The following is a 24,572-nucleotide window of genomic DNA, read 5'->3' on the forward strand; positions in this document are numbered from 1 at the left end:
TGCCGGGAACAATAGCGTGCTCAACCAATCAACTGGACGGGGAGTGTCATGGCGAGACAAACAAATATAACTAGCGATATTATTTTTGACATATGTCATGTTTGTAAAAGCTTACCAGAGGGATTCTCCATCTTTTAATTTGTATCTTCCTTAATCCTTATGTGTATCATTCCCCACTTTATAAATATACAACAGTTTGCTGAGAGCCAAAAGCTGGAATTAACCCTGTTAAACTAAAACTGTAAGAAATAAGCATGGCCATAGTAGCACAGAGGTCGAAAAGTAAATGGTTTTCAATCTGTAATATCAAAAAAATAATGGCATGTTCATGAAATAGGAAGCCACCGTTTGCTCAGCACAGTAGCGCTTCATTTCCTCACGCATTGATCTCCTCTTTCTAACCTATGGACACACAAGCATGTGCATGCTGACAAACAAGGAAAAGGGGCAACAATATTCTGGCTCTCGGCAGACAATATACAAAAACTAAAACTGGATCACTCCTTATATTATGTTAATGAAAATTTATTCAGATTATGCAATGATAAAACTTATATTCAAAATATATAGAATATACAATTTGTTCATTTAAATAGGTTAATTCAATAATTACATCGGTCTAAAATTTCAAAACAAATATCAAAGGCAATACTTAATATTAAAAATAGCAACAGAATGTTAAAATGTTGCTGCTAACACGCATACATGTACATGTACACTTTACAAGTACAGTCTATGTATACTGTCAGACCTGGAACTTTGGCCTGCATGAAATTTGTGAAAATTTCATGAGTGGCCCACATTAAGGAAGGCTTTTGCCGCAAAATGACCAAAACAGGTACAGTAGGCCTACTAATTATTCAGATTATGTTGGGAGAAAATGAGACGTTCATACTGAACCCTAATTTGAACATGGAACATGAAATTTCTACAGATTGACAAGTACTAACAATTACTTAGCAGTAAACATAACTACTCTTTCATAGATTAGTCTATGATAATATCCATATAAATATAGACGTTACAGAAAAACCCTAGATACATGTATAATTGTATATGTTGTACTTTGTTAATTTGTTTTCATACTCGTAACCTGCTACACTTCCACATAACAAGGAGAAAAGAAAAAAGAGCACACATGCAAAGAAATCATTGAACATGTATGTTCTATTATACCATAGTAAATATGTCCCGATTTCAGCACTTTATTAATTCAGCAATATTGGCAACCTCTACCCATTTCATACATGTTAGTTCAATTAAAAATTGCTCCTTTGGAATACAGGGATTAAATGCTTTGGGTATAGTCCTCTTAAATAGCTGTTGATAGAATGACATTAGTAAATACTATCTCAAATAGTATATATCTAGGGCATATATTGTACATACAAGAAACAAAAATTGGATGGAATTTCTTTTTTTTTTGGTGGAAATTAAATGGAAAGCTGCTTGCAAGGAAAATTAAATAGTTGCCAATTTGTGTTAGAAAGATCACAACTTCAAAATTTCATAGCATACACATGGCTGACCCGACCCCTGTTTCAACATATGCTCTGGCAAAGAGGCAACTGCTCCACACAGTTTTTCCAATCAAAGATTTACAAGTAGATTAAGGGTTAGAGTTGCAACTGAGTGTTGGGTTGGGTTTATAAGGGTTACGGTTAGGGTTGGATTATTTGTTAGTATTGGGTTGAAGTCAGAAATATGAAGGGTGTAGAGAGTGGGATATCAACCACGGAGAACATGTAGTTGCTAAAGCATGTGTTGCATTAGCATGGACATGTTAAGTACATGTAGAGCAGTCTGCACAGAATTTGATAATTAAATGGTTAAATAAATCTGTAATATGTAAATAATGGCATGATCGTGAAATAGGAGCCCACCATTTGCTCAGCACAGTAGCAATTCATTTTGTCAAAATCTCCTCCTTTCAACCCAATAGACATGCAAGTATGTGCGTGCGGACAAACGAGTTCTTTTTTTCAAAATTGCGTTATAGCCCAAAAGTATACTGTTGAGCATTGAATCACAAACAAATAAATGCAACTCATGAAATCTAGAAATTTGTACACGTAAAAAGATACTTGTAAGTGGTGTATACATCGTAAATGTAAAATAAACAGGAATTGTAGCTTTTTTAAATAATGAATTATATAAGCCTAATATATTATAGCACTCCTTTTTGATCCCCAGTATGAAATAAATGGAGCTAATACTCCCAACTTATTGAACTATTGCCACTGATAATAAAAAATAACAAATATACAGTAGTATGTAATAATATTTATGTAATGCAATAATGTTAGTTAGGAAACGTGTACATGACTGGACTGTCATGGAACTACAGTCCTTCACCTTGGTTGAAAAGGTCATGAGGTCATTTAATTGAAAGGGTCGATTTCCCATTGACAGCAGGTAAAAGGATAATGTAGATTCAGAAGCCAAAAGTTTATGAGGCTGAAGGTTTTAATCTCCAGACAACTAGTTACGCTATTCTTCACAAGACCAAATTTCATGACCTAGTGTTCCTTGGTTCTTCTCAGTAGACAACCACACAGACAAACAAACGACTCTTGATGGGTAAGCTTTTAGTTTACATACATGATGTTCTGGAGATGACTTCATGACAGTTCATCCACCCGTTGACACTAAGCTCAGAAAGGCGAACTGCCACAAGGAGGTCTCTCTGCAACTGAAGGATTTCCTTTGAACAGAGCAAGGAACAGCTTCTTCCCGGCATTCACATTCTCATGTATTGGCAATCCAACCGACTAGCTCCCTCTTTTGGTGGATTATTTGCAGCTTGTTTTGGTACATATGTAATTAGGTTTTTACAGACATGATTATTTACGTCTGGGACCGATCTTTAACGTCACCATCCCAAAAGACTCAGTTTAGAACCAGGCTTCGCCTGAGCCAGTTTGTAGGTGAAGACAGTGAGCTGACCAAGTGAGCGTACCGCTAGACCCACTCACGTCTCCCTGTTGCCTGTTTTAGTCACTGAGACATGAAGAAATCATAATTTTGGTTCATGTTTGTTTGTTGACACTCATGTCAGGTGGACATTCATCATAGGAACTCAAACTCCTCGTCTGAATTATTGTGAAAATCCTCGTCTGGGTACTCACAGTCACGAATTTCTAATCACAAAAGAAGTAAAGAGGATGCACTATTAAAACAATGCTTGGCATTACATTTTATAACCTAAGACCCACTTCTCAGTACCCCCCCCCCCCCCCTCTACTTTCTGATTCTTCTCATTGTTTTTATTCCCAGGTGAAGCAATATGGCATAGCAATGCCACATGAAAGGGATTGCTTTTGAAATGCCCTCGTATTCTACATATGACTAGAAATAGCTTAAAGTAGAAATGTTGATTGAATTTGTATCGTTGCATTAGGGAAGATTAAAACGAACAAGGTTATCGAAATTTCCTGTTTGGAAACATTCAAAGTAATGATTATTATCAATTTTAAAACTGTCAAACACAGCCCCACTTTCGCACTTGAAGAGCTCTCTGAACACTATAGGGGTTTGTGACTTCACGCAAGGGACCAAATTAGTATAAGCAGACGATGTCCCATAACAATGCACATGTTTTTAGTGCTTGTCTTGTCGTCTCCTCTTCACTTATTTCCCTTACTTCACCAATGTTATTCTAACTGTTTGGTCTGTTGCCTCACTCTATATTTCGGACAAGTTTTTATTTTGATGAAAAATGCAGCGTTTGAAAAATAAAGGAATCAGATATACCGTAAATCTCCGTGTATAAGGCGCACCCCTATTATTTATTTTTTTTTTTGGGGGGGGGGGGAAATTGTTTTTGTTTTTTTGTTGTTGTTTTGTTGCCGAAAACCCACGCGGGGAAGGACCTTCATTTATCATCGAGGTGTAGTTGAAGGCGCTGATATGTGCTTGTGAACTTGTCACAAATAATAGTAACAATGTCGTTTTTAGAAAAATGTGTAAGATCATTAATGTAAATTAAAAACAATAGAGTACCTAGGATAGACCCTTGTGGTACACCATTTGTTATAGAAAAAAAATTGAGGAATTATTATTAAAAACTACATATTGAGATCTATTAGAAAGATTACTTTCAAACCAAGATGACAGACAAATTTGAGTGTTGTTGTAGTTTCCGAGTCAACACACTGATTACTGAGCTGGGAGACATTGCCAGGCATAGCGCCATAAATCAAAACGAAAAAAATTCTGTACCTGTGTACAAGACGCACCCCCTGACTTTCAATTTTTTTCGGCGGCAAAAAAGTGCGCCTTATACACAGAGATTTACGGTACGGTAGCTTCACTATGGCATGTAACAAAGACACCATTGTACATTTAGATGCATACATGCATTTCATCAAAATAAAACCATGTCTGAAATGTAGAGTGAGGGAACAGATATTCTTAATCATGACTTACCAAAGCTGGGTTCTATTGAGGCACTGTTGGGCTCAAAGGGAGGCCAGTGCTTGGGTCTTGTTTCAGTTAACTCAAACATCGGACTCAGATCACCATCTGATATTACCTACAAATAGAAGAAAACAAACATATACATTGTTACTGTTAAAATCCATTCACAATTATAAAGATAGAAAGAGACCATACAACGAAATACAGAAGCAAGGTCCCCTTTAAAAAAAAAAAAATTCTTTCTCTGAAAGCTGTTTTTCTAAAAAGTGAGTTCATAAATCTGCATTTTAATTTCTTACTTGCATCAGATAGAGAGGTATATTTTATTGCGTTTAATAAAATCAATTGGTTAAACTGACACCAGAAACTGAAAGAATAACTACACAGTACATGAATGCATGTGATTGTCACCCCCCCCCCCCCCCCTCCCCCTTTCAGCATAAGTCTGGTGTTTAAAGTCAACACGGGTTGATCTTTGTTTTTTGCTACAAGCCAGAGATTTTGGGAACACGCATGCGGTCCCTCCGTTCCCCGGAGTGGGGGGGGGGGCTGGGGATTGTCAGTACGCAAATCTCTTTAACACATGAGAGAGAAGTACATTTATTTACATGATAATGCCCTAATAAATGACTACATCGTCACCCATTACATGTTCTATTGACTTACATATTGTATGTTACGGCACCAGCTGTTGAAATCATCCTCAGAGTGACAGTAGAAACCCTGTAAATAGCAACAACAAAATAGAATATATCACAAATGATAGTCCTTGCAATCACATACCTTAAAATACATACGATATAATGCAACATGTTTCAAACCTGTTTATAATGTAAAATTCATGCAAAACGTTGCAATAGATGCAAGCACTCCTGGCCAACTTAGCTTTGTTGATAAAGAGATTGACTTGGACTAGCAGTGCTGTCAGTAGTATGCTCAACTCTCTGTCTTAGCCTACAAAATGACTGACAGACCACAGTCATACATTAGTCACACCGCTGAACCGATTCCTTACTGACTCCAGGCTGACCGATTCTTGGCCATTAGAGATAATGTAATTGTTTGATTGGTCAGTTGGTCATTCTGGGGTTGGTCGGTCCTGTTTGTGTGACTGCAAAATTAGAAACCCAGTCACTTCTTTAGGATTATGACGTTACATGATGGTCTCCATCCAAAAACGATTGTTTCTGATCGATGCACATCTGTAAAAACCGAACTGCATACCTATTCTGATAAGTTTGTAGTCATTAAAACTCACCGAGGTAATGGATAGATCCAGGGTCATCTTTCAACAGATCATTGGCGTAATATAACCAAATTTAATGCATACGTCCTTGTGAAGTGCCTTAACACAAATATTTTTTTCACCTGCAATTAATAATTGTATTTCAATAGTCAGAATGCAAAATGCATATATACGCTTTGTTGGTAGGGTAAGCCATAATGTTTGTCCTGCCAGGGGCCAATTAATGTATGCAGTTCGCATTCTGACTATTGAAACACAATTATTTGTAACAGATGAATGAAATTATTTGAGGAACTTCACAAAAACATATATGCATTAGATTTGGTTACATTATATCATATATCGTTACTTTCTGAGTCTCCTGTACAGACTTGCGGACTGTTTGCGGATTGTTACTTTCCAGGGTCCCAGCTTACTAAGAGTTGCAATCTCCTATCTCTTATGTACATAGTTGCGACATTTGCGATTGATATCAACTCTTTGTAATACAGGGCCCAGGTCTCCTGTAAACACCTGCAGACTGTTTTTTTGTTGGTACTCACCAAGCCTATGGAAGGATCTAGGTTCTTGATAGGCATTCTACTAGCGTGTTCACAATGAAAGCTCTCATCTTGTAGAAAGGCCCATTTGTCGATGTCTGCAGCTGGCTGTGTTGTGTGTGGATCAAGATATACCATCTCATCACCTAAAGGAATCACACACACACAAATTTATTTTCAACAATAAAAAAAAATAATAATAAAAAATAAATAAAATAAATAAATAAATAGATAAAACGGTGCTTATAAAGCGCTTACCATCAAAGTCTCTAAGTACTGTAACAAACAAAATACAATGATAAACAATTACATATTAAACAAAACAAAAAGAAAATGCAGCTTGATGCATCCAAAACATTACCTGACATTGTAACACGTTCAAGGGATATCGTAATTAACGGTGTAAAAAACAACATATCCTGTTTTTTTTAATTTTCAATCATTTTCAAGGTGAAATACCCAGAATGTTTTCATCATAAGTTACAGTTATCATAAATTCACACCAAATTACAAAAGAACATATTCACAAAAATTAAAAAAGTAAGAGTCCCAAAGAAGAGGGCCATCTATGAAATGATATGGATTAAAAACAAATTACAGGGTATCTTCCATGAAAAATTCAAAACGTTTAGACACCCAGATGTCCTCCTGCCTAAGAACCGGAGCAGAACTTACCAAGTACCCCGATGAAGTAATGCGCATGATTTGGTTTCCCTCCTATCACCCCTAACGACTGCGGTAACGTGAAGCATCTTTTGAGTCTTTGCATATACACAGTGTTTATCTCATTCAGTCCAAGTCTGAGGGGAATTATTAGAAACAACGACCTCCACGACACGCCCCCGGGGGAGACACACGCCCCCTCCATGAGTCCATTGGGTAATTGAATGTTTGTATTCTCGGGGCTGAGCTGCATTTTGTGTCTAATGTTCTCCGAGGACGATGTACGTTTTCTCCTCTCACTGCCGGTCTTTGATCCTTCGCTACTCGTCTCTTCTGTAGTACTATTCACTGTGCACAGCTTCCCTGGAGGGTTGGACACCAAGACAACAGGGTTATGTAAACTGCAGGGGGGCGTTTCACAAAACTTGTCATCAGTGACAAATGACAGTTTTTGTTATAAGCTACTGAAATCCTTGCTTCTGATTGGTTATCAGCAGATTTGTCACTGATTTTGGTCATTTGTCATTGAAAAAAGGCTTTGTGAAACGCCCCCTATGGCTCCACGCTAACATTTTTTCAGAGGGGCAAAACCGGATTAAAAAAAAAATAATAATTAAAGAGTCTTTTTAGACATTCCTCTGTCACTACATGAAGTGGTCTTAAGAAGCCGGCAGAAAAACAGCTGAAGGGATTTATATTACAAACATTTATATGACAGTTTGACTTCGGTTATAGAAATGAATAGCACTTGCAAGAACTGAGAATTAAGCAAAAGCAAACCAAACCAGGTAATTATTCACAAATTGTGTCAAAACAACAATACGATTGCACGGCCCTCAGAGAGAACAGTATTAATACTGATGAGGCTACCCTGGGTAGAAAAGACATATTATTATTATTATTATCATTAAGTTCTCAAAGATAAACAGTTTGATTTGGACTGAACGACTTGGCATTATTTGTGCTCAAAACAAAGATGCAACAAGATCTACTTACTAATGTCTTCAATGACCACTGTGTTATCGAGGGCCACATGAACAGCCAGATCACTCCAGGAATCAAAGGGAGAGAGTTTCCTAATGACCTGACCCACCGTGTTTGGTCCAAACCAGTCACCGACCTTCTTACCCTCACCAACACCCATTTGAGCTGAAGGACAAAATGGAAAAGGAGATGAACGACCCAAGAATTATTTCTGAACAGACTACTGGTCATGGAATTGAACAGTGAAAGTGAAAATTTAGAAGACATTGAAAATGGAGAATTAAATACAAATTATTGCGTATTGCGAGGTTCTAGAGTCATCAAAGTAATAAGGAAATAGACTTGGTCTTGATGAATACAGTGTACCACAAAAACTGAAAAGCATTGCACAAAGATATGGGTATGTGGGACTGTATAAGAAAAGTGGTATCAAAAGTTTGAAACTATTTCTAGCCATATCTTGAACATGAGCATACTCTAGCAGCAATCCTTTCATCTGCACAAAGACATTCTTTCTGAAAGGATGAGGAAAGACATTGTATCACAAATTATAAGGAAAGAATCAAAAGGATTTAAAATGAGGGGAAAATACAGATGAGAAATAATAATATGAAAACTCTCCATGGCAGAAACTTTAGCTCTGATGGCAGACATCTCTGACAAGATAAAGAAACTGTCACATACCTATTTGGTGAATTGAGAAACAGCTGTCTTTCTTATCGAGGAAGAGTTGAAGAATTTTGAGGTATGTCTCGTCTTGCTCCTGAGGTCTCCATCTCCAATCTAAGAATAAAAGATGGAATTTGGTATAAATGGAAACATTAATAATTTAAATTTTAAGAAAATAGACTATTCCATCATTTACCCCTTCTCCTAAAAAAAGGAAAGAGTATCCTTCTTTCTTAAAGGGTAAGTCCACCCTGAAATTAAGTTGGTTTTAATAAAAGCAGAAAAATGAGAGGATCAAATTACTGAATATTAGAGCAAAATCAGATTACAAATAGGAAAGTTGAAGTTATCATCAGTGAAACACAAATTTGCCACACTGTGATGTATCATGCAAGCTCCTCTTCAATTTCCTCTGTACAGAAAATTTCATAAATTTTCATTTTCTTAGTTATGTATGAGGGAACAGATTGGTTGCATACAGGGGTTGTACAAAAACATATTTGCAATAATTTCATTCAGGTGAATGTATGATTGAAAAATTTCTTACAGGAAAATACAGATTTTTTTTGTTTGATTTTTGTACAGACCAAACAGGAAGGGAGCTCGTCACAGAGTTGTTGATTTGTGTTTGAATAATTGCACCTTCAAAACATCAAAAATTTCTTATTTTCAATCGGTTTTTACTCAAACTTTTACTGACCTGATTCTCCCTAATCAGTATAACAAATATTGTAACACAATGAAAAGAAAAAAAAATAGGAAGTAAGGAGGGAAGAGGGAAAGGAAAATGTGAAAAGAAGATGACAAGATACCCTTTCACATCCTCCCATCACTCAACAGCCATTTATTAAATGCATTTCATCTGCCATTTTAAGCACCCCCATGATACCAGAGCCCCGCCCCTCAAAGGCTGGACCCAGACCACACCACTGTCTGTACTGTATCCCTTTCATACCTCTGCCTAGATGTTTGTAGACTAGAGCCTGGGCTAGCATCATCTGACCGCATCGTAGCATGCATCCCCAGCCTTGGTCTGTCGTTGGCCCTGTTCCGCCTGCACAGGAGAGTGAAGAGATAATATCATCATAAACACAATTATCACTATATACAAATTAAAAATCACACTGTGTTTAACAGATCAAAAACCCTCTCAGAGTAAAAATCTTGGGATAAAAACAATGTTACTGTATAGATCTTCATTTGCCCTAAAAGAAATTCTCCTTACCTGAGAGGAAATCTTTACGACTGTAACATAATTCTTCTCGAATAGCTTGCACATTATATTTGTTATTTTCACTTTCAATGTATAAGCTATTGTCAGTGTGATTGTTCTTTCATTCAAATATGAAAATAACATGTATTGAAGAAAAAAATTGTACTTCACAGTAACTAATATAAAGCAAGTTGTAACTGATGCTAAAGCAAGCACTGCATACACTTCCATCTCAAAAGGTAGGAAAGCTACATGGAGTTGCAAGGAGGGAGAGGAATGTATCAAGAACACTGAGTAGGTAGGGGAGAGGGAGGGGAGGGGGAGAGGAGGGGGACGGCGTATGGGGAGGGGGTGTGTGAAGAAATTACAGAGAGGTATGATTCTTACCTATATTTGAGAAGCCTTTACGGTATGTGAACCATAGTCTGGATAGGACATCTAGCCTTGCTTCCAGCTGGTGCTGGCTCAGATCATACTTCTTCCCCAGGATCCAGATAGGTCCCTGGTCCGTGGGGAAGTCCTCGAAGGAAACCATGCCACTCTCATAGGTTGCACATGCTGCAGGGGAATACAAGACCAAATATGATATTTCATCAAACAGGACCAAGAACTAATCTCTTCATAAGTCTATGTGCAGCTTTAATGTAAGCACATCGGGAAATGATAAACAACATCAAGCGATCTACCCGTACATGTACACTGATTTTTTTTCCCCCACGAATGATTTTAGTCAAACATTCCAAGACGGCCATATTACAAACATACAGTTGTACCAGCACATATTCAGGTGGTACATGTATGGTCTCCGTCTGTATCCAAAACTGTTTTAGAATGTATCAATACATGCATCATAATATAAATACCATACATACATGTACATACATGTATGTCATGAAGATGCCTTGTCAGGGGGGGGGGGGTGACTTAAAGTACACAGCACTGAGTAATCACTCCCATAAAGATAGAATGCACTGACATTCATATTAACACAGGCTGTCCAAACTTCCCAAAGTACTTGAACTTAGAATGAGATTTACATGGGAATGGGTGCTCATGTTTCAGGCAACTTAAATTTGACAATTTTAAGATCTGACAAAAGTCTGGCCCAAAGTACAAAAGTCATCCACCTGTTTTTCACAAGTTATTCACAAGTGTTTTTAGTTGTATTACATGTAGTTTGTAAATTGGGTGACTGAAAAGGATATATTTACACAACTACATGTTCATGTACATACGATCTGTTGAATATTGTAACATTGTTTGACAGTGCAAATTAATGAATATTGCACAATACAAATCAAATGTTTAATCAAAACATAGTTCTCACAACTACACACATTTTACTTTATGACAGTATAGTTAATCTTTTTCTCTCCCCAAACACTATATACATGTACTTGCCTAAGTTTATACTTGAATACATATTTACATGAACAGGATAAAAAGACATAGTTCTTGGTGGTTTGAACAAAAGTTATGGTGCAAAGGTGCATAGAGTTATATGTACATGAACCGCAGAACCTATTAAAAATCCTCTACATGTTCTTGCGTGCATTGGGTACCGGTACATGTATGTAACACCGAGAAGTAATTGATCACAGATCAGTGATCAATAGACTTCAAAAACTGAATCCACGCTCAACATTGCCAGGCCGGGCTACACATTTTAGAACGGACTTTGTGAAACGATGCGCTGTTACTGTGCTTCCTGAATGAATTTCTTGGCTAGATGGTACACATGTATGCCAATTCTACGAATAATAGTGTGCACCACAGCTTGACTCATTGATGACCTCACAAAACATTACGCATGATTGCTGACGTAATCCACAACAATCCAATCCAACTTCAGACGGATGCTAGCAATAATGCATAAAAGTCCAGATAACATATAAGCATACAGTTTCCTCGCTCAATATTCAATGATTAAAGTTTGACATCTGAAATCCAACAGAAATCGCTGATTTGTAATATTTTGTCTATGCGTCCGATTCACTGGAATGAATGAGTAATCGAGTAGGCGGCCATCACATGATTAAGGTATGGGTATAACCCAATTTCACCAAAGTATTCACATGACAGGACCAAATATTGCCCTTGTCATTGTTCTGCTACAATTAATGCACTGAGAAGTATAACTGAGTCATTACACGTACAATGTATACATGTAATTAACAATATGTATATCAAAATATTGACTGATCAAAGTGCAGAATAAGGGCCCCAGTGTATTGTTGTCAACATACTTTGTATTTCGATAGAGAGATTAAGATCGGATATGATTAAAGGATATGAAGACCGTCATACTAAATGTGAATGACAGGCATGTACATGTACATGTATACTGTATGAATGTGTACTAAAAAGTGAGTACTGGTATACATGTATATATGTACCACTACCAGTAGCTTTAATGTACTGTACTGGTAGTTAATTTCATCCACTGGTTATTTTTTAATATAATTACATGTAATAGTTTAACAGTTCATTAGTCTTAATCTTCACATACAATGTAATATTATTTGTTTTAAATGTGTTTTTCATAAGTATAACTGTATACATGTTTACATGTACTGTATGTACCTGTACATGTGTAGTTTTATTCAATTTCATGTACGTCCTACTTTTCCAGTGTTTTTAATACATTGCATTTGAATGTTTTCAGTTATGTGTACAATTTTCAAGGAAGTTTGAATGTGACATAGATTCCTATACGCTTTAACAGACTGAAATGACTCTCCTCACTGCATGTGTTTTTCCTCAGTAAGCCTCGTCGACGGGTCAACAAAAGCGAGGGATTTCCCTTGTGGCTTCCTGTAGGAAAGTTGGCAACCCATCAATATCATTTCAATAATCATGTGACTTGCCTTTAATAATGAAAATGTTTTATTTATTGCTCCACATATTCTCTGCAACATGAGAACAAATTACAACTGACTGGACAAGTTGACATGCAAGCAGAAGAATTGTTACAAAAATACAAATATCATTAAAAGATAAAGACCAGTTATGGGCATGCGATCGCATTATAAAAGAAACGTTGTGGAATCAATCAGAAAAGGTTGATCATCTAGCATATACACTGTAAGTATTCGTGTGTACTGCAATGTTCTGGAATCATCAAAATGATAAGAAATTGGCCTAGTCTTGGTAAAGTAACAAGCACTGTACACAGAAAGATGTATATGGGACTACGCACTATATCTATCAGGTCCAAATAGATATAATAATTTACCAAATACATCAATTAGTAGACGGTTTCTCAGCAAAATTTGTATGATCACGTATTAGTCAAAACATATTCTTTCACATGATTGGTAATAGAGCTTCCATTTCATTTTTTGAGAGGGGGTGTTAAAGCTGATCTCTGAAAGTAGAGCTATTTTGATAGTGTAGTACATACATGTACAAATCTTCTTGAGGCACTTGCAAGCGATTTGAAGAAAATAGTTTTTTTAATCATTGGAAAAAAAGGAGAAAAAATGTCGCATGATTTCTGCAGGGAGCTACATGGACATGTACACATCTTCAAAAGGGAAAAGCAAGCAAGTAGATATATATATTTTTTAAATACCACTTGAAAAAATAGTAAGAGTTATAATTTGATCTATGGATTGAAAAATTTAATATTAGACATGTTAAATAAGAAATTAGTTCTAATTACACATCCAAAAAAAGTATTTTGGATGTAGTAACTATAATTCCTAACATATTAAAATACACCCTCACAAACCACAAAAATGTTAAAGATTTTCTTAATTTGTTCCTTTTCTCTGATGGAACATAACATAATGATTGGATGCAAACCAGTACACTGGTCCTCATTTTAACAATGAAAGGATGCTTCAGACACTGAAATGCACTGAAAATTATTTTCCTTGAATAAAATATCCTTTCAACCATCCTCTCACTTGCAACTTACTGCCTACAACTTTAACTGTTTCAGCATTTAAATTCTGCATGAGATCTACACGTACATGTCCATTTCATTCGAATAAAAGCCAGTCTATTCGATTGCATTTTGTCCTATACATGTAAGTATGATTTAATTTCATCATTTTGTAAAACGGTACAAAATATGAACTGAGCCTGGAAATAATGGCTACAACCTCCACACGCTGAAGACAGAAGTAAAATGAAAACACTTCACAACAGTTAAACTTTGAATGGACATCATACACACGTAGTCACATACTTGCACTTTTTTCTGATTTTCTGAAATTGACCAAGAATCTTTTTTAGACAGATGTGTACATACCCTTTTTGCCGTGTCTCTTCTTCATTCTATGCATCCATTCTAGAATCATCGAGCAATTTGATCTATGATATCCGATTGTACCAATCAAGTCACATACTTTGATGGAATGAAGACAGAAATGGAACATTGGAGCACAAGCTGATCTACATGTAGAACCTTTATTGTACAGCAAATCGATAGCGATATGCTGTTGAAATGCCGCAATCTTAAAGTGTATTCGGAATCGGAAATAGGTGTGGCATCAAGAGAAAAAAACAAATTGTGCTAATCTGCACTCGCTGAACGCAAGTTCGTCGACGAGCGTGAGCAAGACGAAATGACGTTGTAATAATTGAAGCAAAAGTCATACATGAATGTTGCAAAACGTGCAATATGCTGTCAACGCACAATGTTCATTATCAGAAAATAGGAGTGGCACATTGGCACGAGTAGCATTGCCGTGAGTAGCATCGCCGAATATGAATCAGAAGTTTTCACACAATCTTTAGATACCGGTATCCAGCGCATGTCCATCCCCTCAATTCTAACTTGCGATCTGGTATTGATATTTTTCCTGCGAGCTTTTAATATCGATTGTAAATCCAACAATACTGACCTCGTAAAATAAAAGTAACGGTTTTCTTGTCTAGCTTTACCATTCAAAGAAGTAATAAAGCATGGGTGAAACTAGACCTGGATCAATTCAATATGATATGAAGTATATATCCTAATGAATATGAAACATACACAAATTAAGGGAACATATAAGAATTGGCAATATATAGAAAACGCAACTTTTACTTCCTAGCGGTATTGCGCAATACACAGCCGATTAGTTTCAGACGATACAGCAGCCTGTCGCAATATGAAAATTCAAAACTGATTCCCCAAAGCAATTAGATTCTTACCCATAAAGCGACCATGTTCTTGCGATTGTAATCGCTCAAAGTCATGACGACGATTTGCTATGCTCCTCCGGTCGTCATCTTCCAAAGATTCAAGAGAATATCGGATCATTTAAATAAAGATCTACAACAAAGTAGGGCACACAGAAGTGCATAGACTGCATACAGTGCACACGATACCTCACAACCTTAGTATGTTATTCATAATAGGGGATTCACGACTGTGTGACATCATCATATATTGATATCGATAAGTGTAAACCATGAGATGAATTTCATTTCAAAACTACAAGACGAAAGCCATAGTGTGAGACTGAGCATCAACAAAAGATTAATCACAGCTCACTTCCTCATCATTTTTTCCTCCTCTCAAGTAGCGACGCTTACAAGAGGAACTCATGTTTCAGTTTCATAACTGTTAAGTATAAAAAAGCTGAATACTTGAGATATGACAATTAATATGATGAATTCACGCTTGTTTTGCTTTGCAAGAACCATCATCAGGCCTGTCTTCATCAGCTCGAGATTGCCAAATATCCCGATATTTGACCTATTCAGATCGCAAATTATCCAGTTAATTTGCGTCTTCCATCAGACCGAAGTTGCATTTATATATATTTGGTCAAGATAATCATCCCAAGATATCTTGGGCTAGTTTGCAAAATATCCTATTATTTGGCAAAATATCCTGCTACATGTTATCGGCCAGTGCGCCCGAAGACTCGCACTATGCGCGAAGGCTGCATGAGCAAAATATCTTAAGCTAATTTCTCAATTTCTCCTAGGTCAAGTCTCGAGCTGATGAAGACGCGATTTGTACTTTCGGCATTATTTCCAAAATCAAAAATAGCGGGCTATTTGGCAATCCCGAGCTGATGACGACAGGCCTATTGATTACGGCTGATGTCTAGTTTAGGTATGATGTCATTTTGTTTCTTAAAAGCATGCAGCTCTAATGACACTAGAATGCAAGCATTACACGATAACATTTACATACAGTTTATCTTATCATCATTTTTACAACACATGACAATTAATATGATGAATTCATGCTTGCTTTGCTTTGCAAGGACCATCATGGATTACAGCTAATGTCTAATTTAGGTATGATGTCATTTTGTTTCTTAAGCTCATGCACCTCTGATGACACTACATGTACAGTAGAATGCAAACATAGCCTTTAGTCTGTACACAATAACATTTACATTTCATTCGTTCGTGTCTCCTTAGATCAAGATTAATGTAATCTTGATCTTCGGAGTAGTTGCTACAACCGGCCGTGTCAGACACGTTGCCCCGGGGTGCGAGATAGGACTCTTGTAGCGTGCCCCCATTTAAAACAATTATACAATTACAGTTAACATTACATTTAATTAATAGTATGAAAATATTAAAATTACTCTCATGTTACGGGAAAAAATATTGCATATATATTATGAATCAATTGATTTGGTCGATCCAGTTCGATGGCAAAAACATGGCACTACTGGACAGAGATCCTAATAATTACAGAGCTTGGTCTTGTTGCTCTGTTCGCCAGCAGTTTAAGGATATGGAATCCCACGGCATTTACATTAGATGATTTACATATATCTTATAAATCAACATTCTTACTGCCAAGAGTGTATTATTGATTCTCATACATGTACATTTATATACTTTACAACCAGGGAAAAAAAATACTTTAAAAATTTCGGGGGCTACTTTTCTTTATTTTGTTTTGCATTGAACTCTATGCAAATGTGGGGGGCTCTTTTATGACTTTTGGGGGCTCTTTTTGGCATTTCGTGGGGCTAGTTCGCCCTGAGCCCCTGGGAATTTTTTCCCCCTGTGTACAACAGCATTACCTGTTTTTCCATAAGTCCATTAGGATTGGTACTGCTGTCTGAAAACTGTTCACAAAGGTACATTGTATGGTGTCATATACAGATGGCAACTAAATTATTCATATCCCTTGTAAACTTGATGTGTTTTTTCTTCAAGAATCAAAGTTGAATTAGGGCCTCTGTCTTATAATTGTAGATGTGAGCTTTACTACACGTATGTGACATTCTCAAGAAACTTAATGGGGACAAATTACATTTGTAAGTTACATGTACAAACCTTGACAAAGGTACATGTACGTACAAATAATTAGTTGTTAATTGTACACGTACTGTACACTATACGCACTGTTAAAAGTACCGGTGAAAACGAGTGAATGCAAGATGTTATCCGGACAGTATACAAACACTGCTATACTAGTTTGCAGGCACAAAACTTTGTCAGTCGGTGCGCGTAGCAATGTCTGCAGTATGAGACTACAATAGGCTCTGTACTTTAGCCGCTTTCGTTTGACACAGCTAGAAACTGAAAGATCTAGGCTCTGATCAAGGCCTTAGGTATTGTGGTAAAGTGTCAAATGAGAGTCTCTCTCTACTTGCAGCCTGGACTGTTTCTGTGTTGTGCACCAAATCAGCTGAGAAAATAACAACTCCTAAACGCTGAACCGGAGACCCTCCTTGTCTCTCATTCTCTACCCCGACGGTTGTTTTCGGGAATCTCTCGATGAGTGGAGACACCCGACTAGGTTACAGAAAGGTGCCTAGCTCGTGGATACACAAATTCTAGAAATGCACATTTAGTGACCACATCTAGATAATATTTTTTAGTCTGCACATCATCTCGTTATTATTACCATTATTATCATCATCATCATTAATATTTGTTTTCTTTCAATTATCAAATATCTTCATTACTACATGCAACTTACATGGATGACCATGTATGTCTCGGGACATACAGGACAGCATATTGAGCCCTGAACGATGGAGCCTCCTGGATGTTGCCATGGTAACCAATGTTCCAATTCACACAAGTATGATAACAATGTCCAAAATATCTCTTTTCCACCATCAGCTCATTCTGGAGTTTGTATATATGTCAATGTAACAGCAGACTTACAGTACATACATGTGTAGATGTTATATAGCCTAAATGTCAATCTACATACATGTAGTCATTAAACTTGGTAATAAGTCTTTTGTTCACAAAATCTGCCAAGAGTAGAAACTGAGAAGTTCGATGACGTACAACTTTGCAATTCCGGCAACAAGCTCATATCCACATCCCCGTGACTTCCTCGATACATCCGTCCTGGCAGAAAAGATTACAAAAAGAGTAGAGCTCAATCTGCAGGGTCATGACATGTAACAAAAAATAATAATAAAAGAAAATTGAGAAAGGTAGATTACAATGTATGATGTACAGTGTAGTCCACAACAATAATTGTGTGTTGAGGCTTTTTAAAATGATTCCCCCAAATCAGCAAATGACAAAGTCTAACTGAAAGTCACATACAGTGAACAGCACTGCAAATAAAAAAGAGTATGTGGGGCTACACACAAGCACATTTGGTCCAAATTAACCTTTGAGCTACATGTACATGTATATGATATTAAAAGGCAATCATGTCACGTTCATGTACATGTACACACTAGCTTTAAAGAAAACAATGCCTGATAATATGCGTCATCAAGTCCATGGGAAACTGAGCAGCCTCTGATCTTGGAGGGGGTGGTAATCGATTGGTTACTTGTAGCAGATTTCCAAGGATTGGGTTACCAACTTCATCTAATTAATTTCCAACGTCCTGTCTCTAACTTGCACCATTTCAGTCAAGTCGATCAGAGCATTTTGTCAACAAAGGGTTGTATGGGTTGACAACATTTATACTTCACTTGTAGTCCAACAAACTCCATGAACGATCCCATAAATGTGAATAATATCTGTCTCACATTATTATGAAGCATTTCCTCTGAATTAGAGCATTTTCTGGCAAATTTCTTGCACAACTTTACAACACATGAAGTCCAAGGAACAATGACTTCATCATTTATCACATCTGAAATCACAAAATTAACAACAACTGCAGAATTGGGCGGGATTTTCTCCAACTCAGGGCACTTGTAGACAAATTCTGAATAGAAGTGGACAATAAACCACACTGTTCTGTAGTCTACCTGCATGTATACGTAACACTGAATTCATATCGAAGAGTAATTAAGACTGCACCATAAATTGCAAACCTCAAATGTTGTATTATTGACAAACTGATATTTACTTTGCTCTACCACGCATGAATTTGATTCGTTGTCTTTAAGCAAACAAAATGGGGTAAAGTAGATGTTTATCAGCATCACAAGACGGTCCATTCAAATCCAAGATCCTCAAGATTACACAATCCCCAAGTCACATGTCCTTTGTCTATGGCTCAACACTTTCTACATTACGGTATGTTGATGCAATCTACAGATACATGTTGCAGGCTTCAACATGATAACAAACAAAACAAATCATAAAACTAGTCACAGATCCAAGAGTCCAGAGTACATGTACATACATGTAGATCCTTTTTATATGACTTATATTCAGATTTATAAAGCAAGGCAACAGACCGACATGCATGAACATATTGTACTATATGAAAACTCTGGATACAAATTGCAGGCTTCAGCATGGTAGAAAACTTGTAAAGTTAGTCCTAGGACCATACATGTAAGTCCAAAGTGGATCTATTTTTCCATCAGGCCTGTAGTATCAATTAGGATAAGCATCATTTATTAAATCCATTGACTACTGAATTCTCTTATTCTCATAGGCTTAATACAGTGATCATCGTGTTCCCATAGGCAATGTGTTAACACAGGATTCAGCATTGTAAATAACTTGTGTCGATCTGAAGTAGATCTGAAGTAGATATTTTTTTGATGAATTGCACATCTGAATTCATGAGTGGAAATAAAACTGAGCAACACATCAATTGATATGGAACCTCTAGAATGAAAACAAAGCTGAACAGAAATCCCAAAATCCAAAATCAGAATTTCCTGGCAATACTAATGAAACTCAATAAAACACAGACATAGATGTACACTACAGTAATCTCCAGAACGACTAGACGGCTGAATTGATCAGTAGGCTTCACAATAATAATATCTCAATCTACTTTACAGTGTACATGGATTACAATCAACACGAATGCACTACACCCCGGTGATTGAGATGAGTCAGAGCACTGAATGCAGATCGGTTTTCTGTTAAAGGTTTAATACGGGTATCCTGTCTCTGCAACAATGGGCTTACTTAGAATCCCGTCAATCAGGTAATCACGTTTGGTCAGGTGGTCGTGTGACACGACCTTTCATGAAACAAAAATGGAAGTAACCCTGTCAACGATCATCGGATCAGACGCCGATACCGATCCGATCAGGGGTGATCCGAGAATAATTTCCGATCGCCGATCAATTAAAATGATCGGAAAAAAATTGGGCCGCCAGCTTGTATTATAATGCATACATGTACCTACATTATAATCCAAGATGGCGGCCAACATGTTTTGCCTCTGCTCTTAGACCAATATTATTAATTCAAAAGTCATGAAAAGGCACTAAATATCAACAAACATGGTCTACAACAACTCCAAATGACAAAATAATCCCAGCCATGAATTTTTTTTTTATCATTTGATAGCCAAAAACTTGAAAACTTTCGTCATTAAAAAAAATTAAAAATACCTACATTATAATCCAAGATGGCGGCACGCATGTTTTGCCTCTGCTCTTGACCAATATTATTAATTCAAAAGTCATGAAAAGGCACTAAATATCAACAAACATGGTCTACAACAACTCCAAATGACAAAATAATCCCAGCCATGAATTTTTTTTTTATCATTTGATAGCCAAAAACTTGAAAACTTTCGTCATTAAAAAAAATTAAAAATACCTACATTATAATCCAAGATGGCGGCACGCATGTTTTGCCTCTGCTCTTGACCAATATTATTAATTTCAAAGTCATGAAAAGGCACTAAGTATCAACAAACATGGTCTACAACAACTCCAAATGACAAAATAATCCCAGCCATGAACTTTTTTTGAGCACTTGATAGCCAAAAACCTGGAAATTTTCGTCATCAAAAAAAAAAAAAAAAAAAAAAAAAAAAAAAAAAAAATCGGCCAATTTTTTTTGTTGTTCTTCCGATCCGATACCGATCAAAGGTGCAAGGGCGTCGCTCTGATCTTCCGATCCGTTCAGAGCCCCAACTTACAGGGTTAAATGGAAGAACATGTGAAGATGCATGTTAAGGACGCGACCTTTCATAGATGTTCTGTAGGGCTTTCACAAAGTTAGCGTGGATATGTCCTGAACAGACATTTTGCTGACCTGACAAAACAGATACAGATAAATTATTAAGTGGACCAGACCATTTGCAAATGAGAGGGGTGTATTTCACAAACATTACCCCAACATTTCAGGAATAAAAGTACAGGTTTTCACACCCGAAGTGATGTCCCGATGATAAGAAGTAAGACCTTCAATGGACGTGTACATGTATCTAGGAGGCTGAGTACATCCAAAGAGAATGGAAAGAAGCACTAGAGCGCTGTTGACCAACAGCCCGCAATCCTGGGGGTCCACGAGAACAACAGCCCGGAAGACCGACAATGTCAACTGTGTTGACCTTTAAACAAAATTCTGAGGGTTAACAACAAAACCAGAAGCACACAAGATTGACAACGTCGATATATCTATAGTAACTGGCCTTCTAAAAACTTTCCTTAGCCTGTTCAAGAGACTTGAACCAAACATTTCAATCTTGTTCCACGCTTCTGAAGTTCTCAACACTCTTCTGAGGGTAAATTAGGTCAACAGATCCTGACACCAACAATCTCACCATTGCTGGCTTCCTGAAATCAGAAAGTAGACACAATTTTCAGAATAGCATTGCACAAAAATTCCTGCCAATATTCTCAAAACACAAACACTTTTGTTACTGCAACTCCTTTCAAACAACAATATGCAGAATGTATCTAATTGGAAGCAGATCAATCAAGACTCTATAATACAATGCAATGTATGCCATGTCTAACTGGAATACAAAACATGTCAAAATTATCAATCAATCATTAACATTTTCTTCAAAGCAAAGTTACGTGTGCACATGTACATGTACATGTGTATGTACAAAAGCAAGCAATTGGCAGTAGACTGCTGCAAAGTGCAAAGAAATGGTTTCAACCTAAAAAGAATCTAGTATGAGTAACCCTCTCTTGCCTCTGACACAATCATCAACATAAAGATTGTCATCGATGACTCATTGATGTTACATATGTCGCAGCAAATCAAGTATTCATAATGCAATGGGAATGACCTTGATGAATCGCTCAGAAGAAATAGGGTTACAAGGATAAGGAATGGGAGAAAATGGATTGGAGAGTGGGTGAGTACTACAATGGAATATGTACTGTATCACAGAAAGAATAAAAGGCAAAGAGGAAGGAATAGAATAAAATACTCACAGATTATAAATATATATAAAACAAAAAACAAAGAAGAAAAAACATGAAATACAGAGAGAGAGAGAGAGAGAGAGAGAGAGAGAGAGAGAGAGAGAGAGAGAGAGAGAAATGCTACACAAATAGGAGGCAAGTTATCACAAAATAACATGACAAGAGGGAGGGTGAGAAAAAGAAAGAGAGATGTTGCACAAACAGGCAAGGCAGAGTCCGCATGAAGACCTTTTACAAATAATAACACTTTACCTTTTTCTTAAACAGAAGAACTATAATACATTTACATGTACATTATAAATTTAGAATAGTTTAGTTTAGTACTTTCAGTCTTTTAATTGTTAAGAAATCTCAAGAGAGGGCAGCAACACTTCCCAATCAAAACAACACATTCACCTTGTGTACATGTACAGTACTTTCAAATTCTATTTACTATTGAAACAGACATCACAGAGCTTGATACAAAAGCTCCTTCTCCCTCTTTTTCCTCTCTCCCTCTTTTTCCTCTCTCCTTCATCCTCCTCCTCTTTTTTCTCCTTCTTCTACTTCCTATTCTTTTCTTTCTCTTCCTTCTTCTTTTGCCTACACATCCTTTTTCTTTTCCCTACTCCTCCACTTCTTCTTGTTTTTCTTCTTCTTTATCATCCTCCTCCTACTCCTCCTCCTCTTCCTCCTTCTCCTCCTCCTCCACTTCTTCTTCCTCCTTCTCCTTCTCCTTCTCCTTCTCCTTCAAATTTTCTCCTCCTCCGTCTTCTACCCCTTTTTGTTATTCTTCTGCTTCTTCTCCCTATTCTTCTTCTTTATTTTCTTCTCCCCTCCCCCCCCCCCCCTGCCCCATCCTCCTTCTCCTTCTACATGTACTCCTTCATCATCTTTGTTCTTTCTTCCTTCCCTTTTACAAGTAATATTTCATAATTATTCTAAGGCCAACCCCCTATCATACATGTACCTGTATGTATTTCCGGCAGATCCCAGTGGAATTTTTTACTATGGCACCACCACACTTTTTAGTTAACTGGTTATAATTAGAAGGACAGTTATCCAGCCACACCCAGTAAAGGGGATGAAATAGCACATACTGTAAGCACCACAAAAAGTACGAAAATATTCTATTTAAGTGGCCGGTACTCAAGAAGAACCAACATCGCAAACTTTCAAGTCAAGAGACTTGAAAAGTCAGCATTTTTATAATGTTTCATCTTACTTACCAGTAGGGGCGCTAGTCCGAGAATAAGGATCGTCCGCATTATAATAAACGAGGATATCCTTGTAATATAAGTGGACCAAATTCGACCTACATGTAAAAGGTAAGGATCATCCACATTTTTGCGGAAGTTTTTTTTTTCTTCGGCATTCTGCAGGTTTCGGGTTCCCGATCCACACGCTTGCAATAAAATACCATCAGTTCACCGTCTACTTTTATAAAGTCTCTGTACAAAGTCAATATAAAACGCATCAAGAAAATCATTGTGGAATCTGTTTTCGCATCGCCGACGCACGGATCGGAAATCAGAATCGTCAGCAAAACTGCAAACAATCCTTATTTCTGCAGTCTGTCTGCGCTTACGAAGACGATCCTTGTCTTGTTTATGCGGACGATCCTTATTCTTGGACCAGCACCCTTCCGGTTCGATACTAATTTAGCTCATTCATATTCATCATTGTCATCAGGAACACCTGGATACCTGGAATGTAAGCCAATCACCATCTCTCCACTAGTATCAGACTTTCACATTCTTGGTTAGATCTAACGTTAGATCTACTGGTAAATTCTTCACCAATTTCATTCCCAATCGTATTTTATTTTTAGGTTTTGTATTGATTGATACATCACTCTATTTTCATGCAGAAGTGTGGTGGCATAGTTTGGGTACTTAAATAAGGCGATGTGAAATCATATTTCATATTTATTACATGTAGATCTACAAGCACTTACCCCAGAGCTACCAAGCTCAAGTCAAGACCAAAGGCAAAGCTCAAGCTCAGCCGCAGGCCACGTACCATTGCCAAGTCTTTATTGTTTAATAATTGTTGCATCGTCGAACGCGTACGATCGCGCAATCCCGGTACAATAATTTCGCACTCGCAGGCCAGAGCAGTAAAGTACAGCAGTCCCTCGAATTCACAGAATCACAGATTTAAAAAACTTACCCAAAATTGATACATTGGAATCTAGGAGAGACATCGTTGCTCAAACAACGTTCCAACGTTGTCAGAAAGTTGACGATTCCAATTACAAAGCAGTCAATATTTTGTAAACATTACCACAACAGCAGCTGGCGATTGAATGAAAGTGCAATAACAAAATAATTTTCATCGACAGCAACATCAATATGCACCCGTACCGTACCTCATTGCATTCC

General features: G+C 37.1%; 1 protein-coding gene across 7 annotated transcripts; it reads right to left on the reverse strand.

Annotated features, from left to right (window-relative positions):
* Nucleotides 1-509: 509 nt before the first annotated feature.
* On the reverse strand, nt 510-24,572 carry LOC580843 (cysteine protease ATG4B). 7 transcript variants are annotated; one of them, XM_030982362.1, is made up of 11 exons: nt 24,361-24,572; nt 17,628-18,010; nt 10,121-10,291; nt 9,476-9,574; nt 8,536-8,634; nt 7,864-8,016; nt 6,880-7,230; nt 6,208-6,350; nt 5,086-5,142; nt 4,429-4,534; nt 510-3,140 (listed from the first exon to the last, which is right to left on the reverse strand). In XM_030982362.1, the coding sequence occupies exons 2-11, from the start codon at nt 17,704-17,706 to the stop codon at nt 3,070-3,072; spliced, it is 1,329 nt and encodes a 442-aa protein (XP_030838222.1). In that variant the 5' UTR covers nt 17,707-18,010; nt 24,361-24,572; the 3' UTR covers nt 510-3,069. The 7 variants fall into 7 exon arrangements, with proteins under 7 accessions (XP_030838222.1, XP_030838226.1, XP_030838227.1 ...); XM_030982366.1 differs by lacking the exon at nt 17,628-18,010; XM_030982367.1 differs by lacking the exons at nt 17,628-18,010; nt 24,361-24,572 and adding an exon at nt 24,146-24,329.

This window comes from Strongylocentrotus purpuratus, unplaced genomic scaffold, assembly GCF_000002235.5.
Source record: "Strongylocentrotus purpuratus isolate Spur 01 unplaced genomic scaffold, Spur_5.0 spur5_scaffold_12, whole genome shotgun sequence".
In the NCBI taxonomy this organism is placed as follows: domain Eukaryota; kingdom Metazoa; phylum Echinodermata; class Echinoidea; order Camarodonta; family Strongylocentrotidae; genus Strongylocentrotus; species Strongylocentrotus purpuratus.